Below are 13,057 nucleotides of genomic sequence, written 5' to 3'. Positions count from 1 at the left end.
ACTGACCGCAAACACTGGTAGCGTTAAATCGGTCGGGTGTTCAGAGTTGGCTGTTAGGCAGAATTATATGCAGTACCCTTTTGGAACAGTACGCACAATTAAGACTAAAGTGACGGTACAATTTCACCTTTGGTACAAGCCTGTACTACACAGTTATAGTGGTAGCAGTAGCGGAGCAGCCAGACTTATCTCAAGAGTAAGTGAGCAGTATCAAGTAGTTAAACAGCAATTATTATAATTCAGGCAAACGCTGACTCAAGGTTTTCAAGTAAAAGAATATACATTTATTTCACTCTTCAGTTGTATAACAGTACACTATTATAAGCAGTCTAAAAATCACACTCTTAATACACCACTTCGCTTAAATTCCAGACAAGTTAAGCTCACAAAATGAAGTGGGCGCAAAATGGCACTCCAGCAATTTGAAAGGGAGGGAAAAACTGTCATGATGCCCGCTCCCGGGGAGCCGGTTCAAGCGCGGCGTCCCCAAAAGCGGACATCCAGTCCCCAAGGAAGGACCCAGCAACCCCATATAGGGGCCCTTTCGACTGTGTCCTGGCGCCTGTGGCGCCAGGCTCATAAAAGACATCAGTCCTGGCGCCATAGGCGCCAGGGTCATTATGGGAATGCTTGGGTGCACTTACTTACCTGATGCAGACCATGCTGCAGGATCCCGGCCTCCTTGAGGCCTGAAAGGAACTACTTTACCTGTGGGACTAATTTACCATCCGGGCATGGTCGGGGAAGGATACATACCTGATTGGAGGAAGGATACATACCTGGAACTTCTTCTAAGGCTATTTAAACCCCACCCGAATAGCCACACGTGCTTCGCGTTGTTCTGCATCTAGCAGCTGGACGCTCACCGTGTCTGCTCCTGCAACCTGACTTCTGCCACGCCTGCCAGCATCCTGGATCACCTGCAAAGGAAGAGAAGAAGAGAACAGAAGAAGGAAAAGTCCTTACCTGCTAAACCCGCATCCCGGAGACATCTCGCCGACAATCCTGAAAAGGAAGTCTTTAATTTAAAAGCTCATCGCGTCGATCGCTGCAGCGCCGCATTCCACTCACCTTTACAGGGCGCCTCCATGTTCAGCAGCGATCATCCGGATTCGCAGTCACGCCCCAGCGCCTAGGGAGAAAAAGACCAGAACAAAAGGTGAGAGAGAAAAGGGAATAAGGAAAGCTAAATCTCCATGTTAAGACTTACCTGTTGATTCATTCTCTCTTCATTTCGGGTCCGCGCCGCATCCTGGCATTTCCGGACCCCGGCCCCTAAGGGGAAAAAGAGACATCAGCGTTAATGAGCGAATGAAAAGACATTACCAAAAAACGCTCATTAAAGACTTACCTGATTTCTACAAGGATTTCACCTCTCATCTCGGGTCGGTGCCTGTTCCCCGGCATTCCGTACCCCGGCCCCTATGGGGAAAAAGACACTAGCATTAGTACATTAATGCACGGACACTAGGGGAACCTCTTATCAAAAAACTTACCTGGAAGCCAAGCAAGTTTGGTTCTCACCAATCCGAAAATCCAGTGAAGTAACTGGATACCAACGCGCCCCTGCATCAGAAGCAGGATGGAGAGCTTGTCCTTCCAGACCCTAAGGTGAGACGCTACGAGAAATCACAGAAGGGTTTCAAGGAGGGTGAGAGCGGAAAGTGGGAGGCCGATTGCATTACCCCGAAGACAGTTAATCCCCTATTTTCGCCTACAGAAGGATACTTCTGCGAGCCAGACAAGCCAGATTTGGGGGCCCGGTCCAGTCGTCTTCCGAACCCTGCGCATCACCTTAGAAGGGGTCACAGCAGCGCGAGCCAGGCCAGCGCCTCCGTGGGAGTCAGGTGAGCGTAACAAAAACAATTAGATATTAGGTCAAACCAACAGGTAAGTACTGAGGGCAATTGAACAAGAGGAACTACAGAGATAGAATGAGGTGGAAAAGGTTTGGAGCCAAAGTCAGTGGGTCAAAAAGTCTTTTGCTCAAGATCACACAGTTCAGGGTAGTTTGCGGCAATGTTCGTGGCACGGTTTCCGGATGAGGTTGGTTGATACAAAAGTTAGTTCAAAGAGAAGAGAAGGACAAGCCCTCGGATTGGAGAAAGATTTCAAACACTTTCACCGCGGTTGAACGAAACGGACAACCGGATTTGTACAGTATCTTAAAACATAGAGGGAGCTGCAGCTGAGGCAGACGTTCCTGGTTGTTCCTGCAGGCTCACGGTTCCTGAAGCGACTGTCGGGCTGACAAGAAGTAGGAAGAGTGGAGGGTCCTGCACTACCCAGGGAAGAAACCAGCAGCAGAGCAAAGCAACAAATAAAAGGTGAGCTCCTTAAAACCCAAGCAGGGTCCGACCTTCCTGGCTATCCGGCCCACTCTAGCTCTGTACAGCGAATTTGACCAGAGGAGGGGTCCTGGCTTGTAGTTTAGGCGAACTGGTTGGTCCCACCAGCTCAAGGGAAGAAGTTTCCTGGAGGATCTTCTGTCGTCGGATTCTGGAGATTCAGACCTGCAGCATTGCTTCAACGGGTGGTTCAGTCGTTGATGGGGTCCTCTTCTGCCAGTTCCTCGTTGTTTCTTTCGTTCCAGTGGCGACTCTGCCTTTCCAGTCCCAGAGGCCTGCTTTTTATGCAGTTTTCCCCCATTCATACAGCCTGGCTGTCAATCACACAGCAGGGTGGCTGTCCTGGCAAGGACAGTCCCCTCAGCCAAACAGGAGTGCGACTTGGGTTGCCAAGGGAACCCATGGTAGGGGTCCGAAGATCCCTCCCTCACATCCTGCCTACCTAGACTTTCAGGCGCCTTAAGGAGGGCTTCTGTGCAGAAGCTCGCGAAAAGACAGTGAACAAAGGAGTCATCCCCGGTTTGTCGCGCAGAGAAAAGAGACTTTAACAAAAAGAATTGGCTAATAAACCCAGCTGGAGCCAAAATAAAATGTATTTGGTCAAGCAGGTTCATGTTCGAGGCTAATAGAGTAGCCTAAAAGAATACCACGTTTATATAGGATAATTGCGGTAGAAAAGCCACTGCCACCAGCCAAGTCTTAATGTAAAGGGAGCGAAACAATGCTCCAAGAGGCACAGACAAAAAGGGATAAGAGTTAACCCTTTCCAATACTCCATGTAAAATGGGGTGTACTGGGTCTGTGGTTGGTTTAAAGAGACTAAGGTAAAGTTAATGGCAACTTCCCCCTTTTCTGGGGCAGTAGTCAGCCCCAGAAAATGGAGTCGGTGGGAAGTCTCGGACAACCCCGTGTCACTGCACTGAAGGAGCTGTGTAACACAAAAATATGAGGCCATGGAGTAGGTGAGGCTCCAGTGCTCACGATGAGACAAAGTGAAAACACACACTGCAAAACACATGTAAGAGTGGGAAAAAAGGCTCACACTTTTACCAGGTGAGGAAAAAAAAATCCTAGAAATTCAGCAAAGCTGCTGAGGGACTCATTAGGTAAGGGAAACCAGCCATTTATGAGAATTCTCCCTAACCCTGGCAGTTCCTGCAGATCTCGCGGTTTCTGTGCCTCAGTCGTGGGGACAAGAGGGAGGACGTGGGGGGACTCCTGCACTGCATAGGGAATGGTCAAAAAGCTGGCAAATCTTCGTTTCCAGTAGCTGTCTTAAAGCACACAAACTGGTGTCGTCCTCCCTGGCTATTCGGTTTCCTGCAGCACTCTGAGGAAAATATAACCAGCTCCGAGAATGGTGTCCAGGTGGCTTACGAGTTGATTGGTCCCACCAACTCAAAGGGAGAAGTCGTCCTTGAAGGGCTTCTCTGTAGAGATGAACTTGGCGATTCAGACCTGCCGTAGGACTTCTTCAGGCAAACCAACGTTCCAGGAGTTGCAGCAGCCGTCCTCTTCCAGCTCGTCTTCGATTCTTTCGTTCCAGTGGTCCAGCTCTTCTTTGGTTCTTTCGTTCCAGTGGTTAACTCTGCCTTTCAAGCCAAGAGACTCGCCTTTTAAATAGTTTTCTCCCATTCATTCCAGCCTAGCTGCCACTCACCCAGCAGGGTGTCTGTCCTTGCCGGACAGTCAGCCAGCCAATCACGCCAGAGTGCATTTGGGTCTCATAGGAGACTAAGCACAGGGAGTTTCGGCCACCTCCCTCACTTCCTGCCCACTCCAGACACTCGGGCGCCAGAGGCGGTCTTCAGTCCTGAAGCCCGCCAAAGGCGTAGAACCAAAGGGACCAAACCTAGTTTGGTGCGCAGAGACAAACTCTAGAAGGGCCTTCCCAGAAAGAAATGGCAAAAAAAGAAGGCCGGGACCTGTGTAAACAAAGGGGGCTCAGACACCATCTTGAAAAACATGGGTCCCGTGATTTTAAGCTACCGGTGTTCGCGGTCGGGAAAACTCATGGTAGTTCGTTGTGAAACCACTGCCACCAGCCATTTTGATAGGAAAGGGTAGCATTTGACTGCTACATGAGTTTCTAGACATAGGGGATAGTAGGTAACCCCTCCAGCACTCTATTGGAAGATAGTGGGTGCTAGGTCTAGGAATTTAAAAAGACTAGTAAAGCCAATTTAACTTTACATTCTATGGGAAACAGTTTATCCCAGAGAAGTTGTTTAAACCTTGGGACAGGCAAAATGGCTTCCCTGTGTTATTGCACTGAGGGTGCTGTGTGACGCACATGAAAACATGATGCCTATGGAGTTGTCTAAAACTCCATAATCAAAGAACACAAGAGTAAAACACACATCAAAATACATGAGCGAGTGGGGAAAAAAGGCTCACTCTCTCTCCGGGTAAATAAATCAAGTCCTCAAAATCCAGCAAAGTTGTTGGGGGGTTCTCTAAGGTGAAGGGAATTAGCACATTTATGAGAATTCTCCCCAACAATGTGTATACTGCTATGTATTCTTTATTCATGAGCATGTGAATCCATGCCGGACTCCATGCTGGAGAAGGAACAAGTTACTTAACTGTAACTGTTGCTCTCCAGCATGGGTCTGGCATGGATTCACATGCGACCTCTCCCGCCTACCCCTCTGCGGCTTTTCTCTTGGTCCTACAGCCACTTTATGTGCTACCATATCTGAAAATGGCTGCCAGGGGAGGGGCATAGGTAGAAGGCAGTTATTGGCTGGGGGCCATATGAACCAGAGACCAGTGATTGGTTGTTAGGAGAAAGACAGTTCAGAAGTGAAACCTGATTTTTGTTTTTCTTTACCGAGGATTCCCAGCCTGACGACAGGGAATATTCATGAGCATGTGAATCCATGCCAGACCCATGATGGAGAACAAGTTACAAGTAAGTAACTTGTTCCATCCTTAAGAATAGTCATGTTTAGGGATAGTCAAAGAATATCAAAGGAGAACCCAACGGGTTCCAAACTCTGCACATAGGGTGCTGTGTGCAGTGTGCTGCACAAATGTAACGCAGATTGCCTTTAAGAGATTTGGAGGAAAGCGGACTCGTAAAATAAGGTAAAACAAAGGGAGGTCACAAAAAGTCAGAGCAAATAAGAATGAATGAGGGAATAAAGGATCCCCTCATGCACGAGAGAAAGAAAGGGGTTCAGAGTCCATCAAAAAATGGTGGGGGTCTCACTAGGAGAGAGGATTAAGCATACAACTAATACATCTCCCTAACAAGACTGCCTTTGCAACCTAGGGTGTTGGGTTTAACAAAGCTAAAACAATTGTCTTTGAAATATCTTGTATGTTATTTCCTTTAGCACACACTAGAAATGTGAATGAATTTTTCAATAAAATGGTATTTTTTTTTATTTGCATGTATTCCTTTTTTATAGGGTACAGATGCCTTCCGTCCATAAGTATGTTAAATACATTGCATTCATGGTCACCGTTTATTACACCATTTACCCTAATGCTTGTGTAAAATGTATGTGTTATGGCATTTCCTTTTTGAAAATTTGTAGCAAGTTTTTTTTTAACCGACAACCTCACTAATTGATGCTCATAGATGAAAAATAAATTGCTTTAGGAAAACCTGGTTGAATATCATATTATTCTTTTATTAGATTCTGACATGCCTGACCATGACTTGGAACCACCAAGATTTGCCCAGTTGGCTCTGGAGCGTGTTTTACAAGACTGGAATGCTCTTAAATCTATGATCATGTTTGGTTCACAAGAAAACAAAGATCCGTGAGTGTTCACCTATGTTTCTTCATTAACATTGTAATTATAATTTGTTTCAATATAATGCTTTAATTCGATTGTTAAAATTCAAATGCCACTTTTCTTACTATGTGTTTGTTTAAGTCTTAGTGCCAGCAGTAGAATCGGCCATCTTTTGCCTGAAGAACAAATCTACCTTAATCAGCAGAGTGGTACAATTCGTTTGGACTGTTTCACACATTGCCTTATCGTCAAATGTACTGCAGATATTTTGGTAAGCATGTCATTCTTTGGTATATTTTGTATTTCAGGCTTGTTGGCATGTGCATGTGTATACATGTATATTTCTATCACAGCCCGCGGTAGCGGCCGTGTAGTTATGGTTAAGTTGCTAAACTCATAGGAAGAGCACTTTTTCGGTGGCTTATAACTTCACTCCCCCTGGAGGAATCCTCACCACTCGTTGCAAAAAAGTGTATGGACGGCTCCGAATGTTTTTGCCAAGATGGGTGTGGTTTCGTGCAGGGGGGGAGCAAAGTTATAAAGGGGGCGGTCCCACATTTCTTTTTTTCCATAGACTGAATGGGCAAAAACCTTGCGCACGGCTACAGCCCGAATGGCCGGAAGGATTTGGACCAAATTTGCGGCAGGAGCGGGGGCTTGGGTCAGAAAGAATGCTTTTGTGTGTTTGGTGGGAATCCGATTAGTACTTTAGTTGTAAACGACTGAAGTGTACGTCCCAAAAAATTAGTGATATCTGGGTCTGCTCCGCTGACCCATTTTCATGTTCGCTCCACTGACCGAAGTCTCATTGGCCTGCGGTACGCCGTGCTCTCGGCGAACAGTGGACATGGCCGGTGGTTGGCTGGAGGAACGCGTGCTGTGCATCAAAAGCTTTGGGAAACGCTGCTATGGTGTTTCGGAGGATAGTACAACGGCGGAAGGGTCTGGAAAAAATACTGTACGCCATGTGTTGGTGGCAAGAAGGGAGGGAACGGGTGGAGGGGGGGTGAGAAGTGGATCATGTGACATATGTACATAGGTGGAAGAAGACGAATCAGTGCCTGCACCATTCGTGTGTATTGCGCCAATTCGCGGGTACCTAGACAGGTGAGTACTTTGTGTGGTGATTGGAGGCAGCTGTCGTAATGGCCCGATAGCTTCTGCTACCACCTGTTTGCAGCAACCTTTTTTCGTGGTGGCACGTGATTTTCAGAAGGGGAGTGAATTGCACATGACATAGGTTGGGTGGGAGCGCAGGTGGCTGTGCTCTGCGGATGGAGTGTGGTAGTTGGGCAAATGGTGGCATGCATGGATGAATGAAGTAGAGGTGGGTCTGTAGAAGGATTAGACTATTGGGTGCATGGCTGTAGGCCATAGGGTATGCACTCAAGAGCATAGGGCTTCAGCATACCCACCGCAGCAACGCATGTCTGACTGTGCATCCGGTAGAGGGTGGTGCTTGCATAGTGTGTGTGTGCAGATTGGTTGGAGAAGGGCCAGTGTTGCGAACAGAATGTGGGTAGGTTGGCAGTGCCACAATACTTTGTGAATGGAAGTGGGTACGGCCATAGTATGTGAATGAAAGTACAAAGGGGTGCAGGAGAGTTTTTTATCTACATTATGGTAACAGTTGCAATTTGTTGCTGCATAGCCCCATGGCGGCGTGCAGGTTGGGTAGGAGTGCTGGTAGCAGTGGCGTGTATGTGGATTGTCGTAGTTGGTGAGATGGTAGCATTACGTTGCATTGAGTGTGTTCAATGCCTAGAGTATTGGGTGCATGGCCGTAGGCCATGCACTCAGGAGCCTTGGACTTGAGGACACCCACGGCAGTAATGCTTTTTTGACTTTGTATCAGTTTAGCAGGAATGGTGAGGAATTCTGTAAGGAGTGGTTGTGGAGCACAATGCAGACGCCACAGAGCAGCAGAAGTCAGCTGCCATGCGTGTGCGTTTGGTTTCGCAGGTGAGGTCACTGTTACAACATGGTAAAGTTTTTACCGAGTGGTTGGAGATGGTGCAGTGAAAAGTCATGCGGTGTGGCACAGGTTGCACTGTTTGCATACTGTCAGTATGGAAGAGGGTATGGTTGAAGTGCGGTAAAGGTTTTGATGTGTGGTTGGAGATGGTGCAGTGAAAAGTCATGCAGTGTGGTCACTGTGTGTATGGTTTGCATACTGTCAGTATGGAAGAGGGTGTGGGTGAAGTGCAGCTTATTTGTTCTTGGTTACTATGCTGTGTGCAGATTTGTTGATGGCCCAATGTTGTGAAAATGTTGTTGTTAGGTTGGCAGTGACACAATACTTTGTGAATGGTTGTGGGTAAGGGTGGTGGAGGCCGTGGTAGGTTTGTGGATTCTGATAATTGTGCCCTGTTTTCGTGAATGGGTGTTTTATGGTGTGGGGGAGTTGCAGTGAAGTTGCGCTACCTATGTATGTTAAGTTTTTGCATAATGTTAGTTGCCCACTTGGTTGCAAGCATGGATCCACAGTGTTGTGCTGGGTGTGGGCAAGGGTGGACTGCTGCATGCATGGCCAAATGTGTGCTGGGTGCGGTGCTGGATCTTTGTGGATGCTGAAATACTGCATCCATTAGCAGATGTTTCTGGTGGAGGGGCTTTGGAAGCAAAGCCACTGTGCAATGAGAGTGTTTAACAGTAAATATGGAGTGGTGTTCAGAAATGATAGTGTGCAATGCAGAGGTTCAGCATGTGATTGGTGCATGCTTGTTTGAACATTTCACAGCAGCCAATGAGGGAGTGTTGGAAAAATGCCAGTGCAAAGGGAAGAAGAATTTTTGTTTTCTGCTTTCCTGGGGCGTGACCCCCGCTCTAGGTAGGAAAGCGCACGTGCCACATCCTGCCCTTCTGAGCATGGAGCCTCCGCAAATGGAACTGTGTGGATTCTCCAATGAGGTGTTGAGGGTTTGGTTCACAGGAAGGGGCGGTGACCTATTTACTCAAACTTCGATGCAGTGAGGTTGGCAGAGATGGTCAAACGCTGAGTGCTGATAGTGTGTGATACCTTTGTGCGCGATCTGCACAGGTATGCTGTGGAAAGAGGCTTTTATACTGACTTTTAGTTCGAAAGAGTGCAGGCTTTTTGGGGGCACACTGTATGAGGGGTTTCGGGTGCATGGATTGACTTTACACATGTGTGGCCTCTGTCGGGACTGTTGATGTGGTGGTCATGCATTCTGGAGCACTACATTTAGGGTACATGCCGTGCTCCCCTTTGCTTGCGCACCTAAAGAAGTTGATAACACCAAGAGGATCCATGGGACCATGCCGATGTGATTTGTCCACAGCCAGAGGTCGAGAGATGTTGGATAAACAGAAGCATGTGTGACTTTATGTGCAGTGCTGGGATGTTCTGCACAGACTATGAAAACATTAATAACCAGCAACATTTCAAAGTGGTTCCAAGGAAATGGTATTTTTTTAACCTCCATTGGCAATGGTATTTTGTGTGCCACTCTGCTTGAAGTGTTGCAGAGAATCCTGTAGAAATGTAAGAAGCGTTCATCTTCAGTCGAGAGAAATGTCAGGAGGAGAAACAAAGAGTCACAAAAGAGAGAACACCAAAAAAACATGCCAAACCCCCCTGCCCCCCAAAGTGTTTTCAGAGACAGTACTAAAGACACAATCCCCTATCCCTGTTTTAATCCCCCCCCCTGTCCCCTCCCCCGCCTAGCACGGTAACTCTGCGGATTCTGCGGTACTTTGAGGATTAGACTTGCCGCATCCGGCTCTTTTCAGGTTGGCAGCTATGGCATTGGCACTGTGGAGGCTAAGCCATTGCGCAATGTGGTTGCTGGTTGTGGTGTGTACACAAACACTGTGGCAGAAATTCTGTTTGTACAGATAAATGTAGGAGGCTATGGTGAAAGTGTGCAAGGTAAGGGACAGACATCCTGTTTGTTTGCATGCATGCACTTGCTTAATGTTGCTAACATACATTCTGTGCTGCTTTTGTGGGCTCACTTTTCCGACATTTGTAGTACATGCTTTACATTGGACAGGCCATTTTGTGAAGTTTACAAGGTAAGTGGCAGGCATCCTGTTATGAATGCAGTGTGTGTATATCATATGATATGGTATTCTGTGGCATTTGTACAGCTCCTACAAAGAAGTGTGTGAAGGTGCGACTAGGAAAGGGAGGCGGAACAGAGCCCACACAGACATTGATCCCACTAGTCCAGGTGACACTGAGTGTGCAAGTGAATGGGAAAGTGGAGTACATGGGAACAACAAAAAATAGCAATACGTGCAACTACGGCTGGTGCTGGCAAGTGAAAGGATAAGTGTAGACATTAAGTGGTGGCTGGACTATTAAGTTTGCAGAAAGCAGTCCCCAAGTGCGGGGGTTGGCAGAAAGCCAGTGCAGGGCTAGAACTGTTGGGAGGGAGATGGCCGGGGGCACAGATTACAGGGTGGGTAGGAAACCAGTACAGTCATTTTTAGGCAGGAAGTGAGCAGGGGAGAGGAGGGGAAAAAGCAGCAGCACATGGAAAGGTTTTGGTGCTTCCAGACCCTAAGATGGTTCTCCTCAAGTTCCAGGGAGGCAGAGAGCCTGTTCCAGAGGGAGGCCCCAGCGGAAGAAAAATCTACCACCAACTGGTTGCATGCTGAAACAACTGACCCTGAGAGAGTTGGAGGAGGATGAGGGAAGAGCTGGAGCAAGCAGTTATTTAGGAAGTGAGAGTGCAAGGTATTGAGGTCCCAGGGACCAGAAGGCCTTCTGCATAATGCACAGGGATTTCATTTTATTCTTCGAAGCCACTGGGAGCTATTGCAGATATTTTAGTCCAGCAGAGATACGATCCCTGGCGTTCAGGCCAAGGACAAGTTGCGTAGTCCTCTTATGGATGAGTTGCTGAGGGCGGAGAGTGGATACTGTGGCAATAGTGCAGCGTACAAAGAACCACAGCCGTGCACGCACTGACCTTTTGGGAACAGACTTTAGGTTGGTAAGATACTTTCATTGGTGGCTTTGGTGCCAGCTGTTTACGATTTATGTAGGAGGTGGGTTAGAGGGGAACACATTTCGTAGCATTGTCGGAAGGAAAGAAGAGAGTTTCTGGTTCGTTAATACACTATATGATATGGGTAAATGAAAACGTTGCAAGCAAATTCTATTAAATTGCCACTTCATGGTAGGAGATGGGAGGAAAACCAGTATCCTTTTCAAACACATAATGGATGCTTAGAGGCAGACATCGTCCACAGAGGCACTTATAACAGAGTGTTAGGCAGAAACCTGTGCAGTTCCCTTGGGAACACTGCAAAAGATTTAGGACTACAGGTGTTAGCAGTAAACCCACTTGGCAGCAGTCTGTACCACCCAGATTTACCTGGTAGCTGTGGCTGAGCAGTCATACTTCCCTCAAGAAGAGTTAGGCAGTATGCAAAGTATACACAATAGGCACTCAGACACAATAGCACAAGCAAACACCGACCAAAGCTTTGGTATCAAGGTATATAATTATTTATTTAAAAACACAGTGATTGAAACACTCCAGCACTATTATTGTAAATCACTCAACACAGTTACTATTATTATTATATATACATCCCTTTTTCCTTATCAGATAAGTCTTAGTTAACACCACTTATTTCCAGACAGAGGTGAGCGCTTAACTATAGATGGCACTCCAATAAGTTAACGAAAAAGGGAGGGGGAAAAAGGCAAATGTAGAAAAATACACCACACTAATACTTAGGAACTCTTAAGCAAGGCAGGAAAGTCAAAAGTTACTTGTGAGCCAAAGTCCATAGGCCAGGCCCACTCTGGGAGAGAGCAGAGCACAAATGCACCCAAGATCCCACCGCTGCCACCAGTGTTAGGCAGAAACCTGTGCAGTTCCCTTTGGGAACACTGCAAAAGATTTAGGACTACAGGAGCTACCAGGTAAATCTGGGTGGTACAGACTGCTACCAAGTGCGTTTACTGCCAACACCTGTAGTCCTAAATCTTTTGCAGTGTTCCCTAAGGGAACTGCACAGGTTTCTGCCTAACACTGGTGTACAGCGGTGGGATTTGTATTGAGTATACATTTTAAAGTGCTTTAAGAGACCTTAGTGCAACTAACCACAAAGCTTAGCACTGAAAAAGTAATCTTTCTAACATGTCAACTATGGAAAATTATAGTCAAGAGTCCCTTGCTACAAAAACTGCTGATTGTTTAAGAGTTCTCTGTAAGCATTAGAATCTCCTGACTAAAGGCAAGAAAATGGAATTGATAGGTTGTTAGCTAACCAAAGTCTGGATGATGGTTCAGAGGAACCTACCATGCCAGAAACTGTAGATAACCGTATAGAGATTGATGTTGATCAAAATGTTGATAATCTTGAGGAAGAGTCAGAAGAGGAGGGTGAGGCTGCTGTGACTGTCCCCCCTAGGCCTCTGCCTGCTCTGCCAGCTGTACCTACTGGACCTTTGCCAGGTCCCACACTTAGTCCTCAATATCTTGAGCTAGAGAAAATGAAACTTGAATTAGAATTCAAGAGACTGAATACTCAGGCTGAACAAAGACACCAGGAACTGAATCAAAGACCCCGGATGCCTAAGGAATTGATTGGTATGTATGAGCCTAAGTTGGATGTGTTGGATTGGTTGTCTTGAATATAATCATGGGCTCCAGAACATCACAGGAAATGACTTACTCACCTGGTTGTTCTCTAGGCTGCCCCCTGTTGCAACTGATGTGGGTAATGATGTTGGGGGAGGAGGATAAGAAGGATTATAAATGTGTGAAACTAGCTTTGATAGCTAATTTGGGAAGACCCGTTCCCAGTATCTTAAGAGGTTTAGAACCCTCAAAAAGCATGATGGTACCCCTTGGGGTACCCGGGCGAGGCAAGGGTTGAAAAACTTAGAGGGATGGATTAAGGGTTACAAAGTGAACACTTATGAAGGTATGAGAAATCGGTTTATGTTGGAGTCAATTTATGATGCCTGCTCT

The 13,057-nt window shown here is 46.8% G+C and overlaps 1 protein-coding gene across 9 annotated transcripts in view; it reads left to right on the top strand.

Annotated features, from left to right (window-relative positions):
* The window catches only part of UBR5 (ubiquitin protein ligase E3 component n-recognin 5), a 2,447,509-nt gene that overhangs the window by 1,129,660 nt on the left and 1,304,792 nt on the right, over nt 1–13,057 (top strand). For 8 of the 9 annotated variants that reach the window (XM_069621460.1, XM_069621458.1, XM_069621459.1 and 5 more), the window contains 2 exons: nt 5,996–6,122; nt 6,240–6,369. In XM_069621460.1, the coding sequence (XP_069477561.1) occupies nt 5,996–6,122; nt 6,240–6,369 (257 nt within the window). The remainder of the gene's footprint in view (nt 1–5,995; nt 6,123–6,239; nt 6,370–13,057) is intronic. The other variant, XM_069621455.1, reaches the window with a different exon arrangement.

This window comes from Ambystoma mexicanum, chromosome 5q (genome assembly GCF_040938575.1).
Source record: "Ambystoma mexicanum isolate Mex_15411 chromosome 5q, UKY_AmexF1_1, whole genome shotgun sequence".
Lineage (NCBI taxonomy): Eukaryota > Metazoa > Chordata > Amphibia > Caudata > Ambystomatidae > Ambystoma > Ambystoma mexicanum.
The sequence above is the reverse complement of the archived record's forward strand: the minus strand, read 5'-3'. Positions and strand labels throughout refer to the sequence as shown.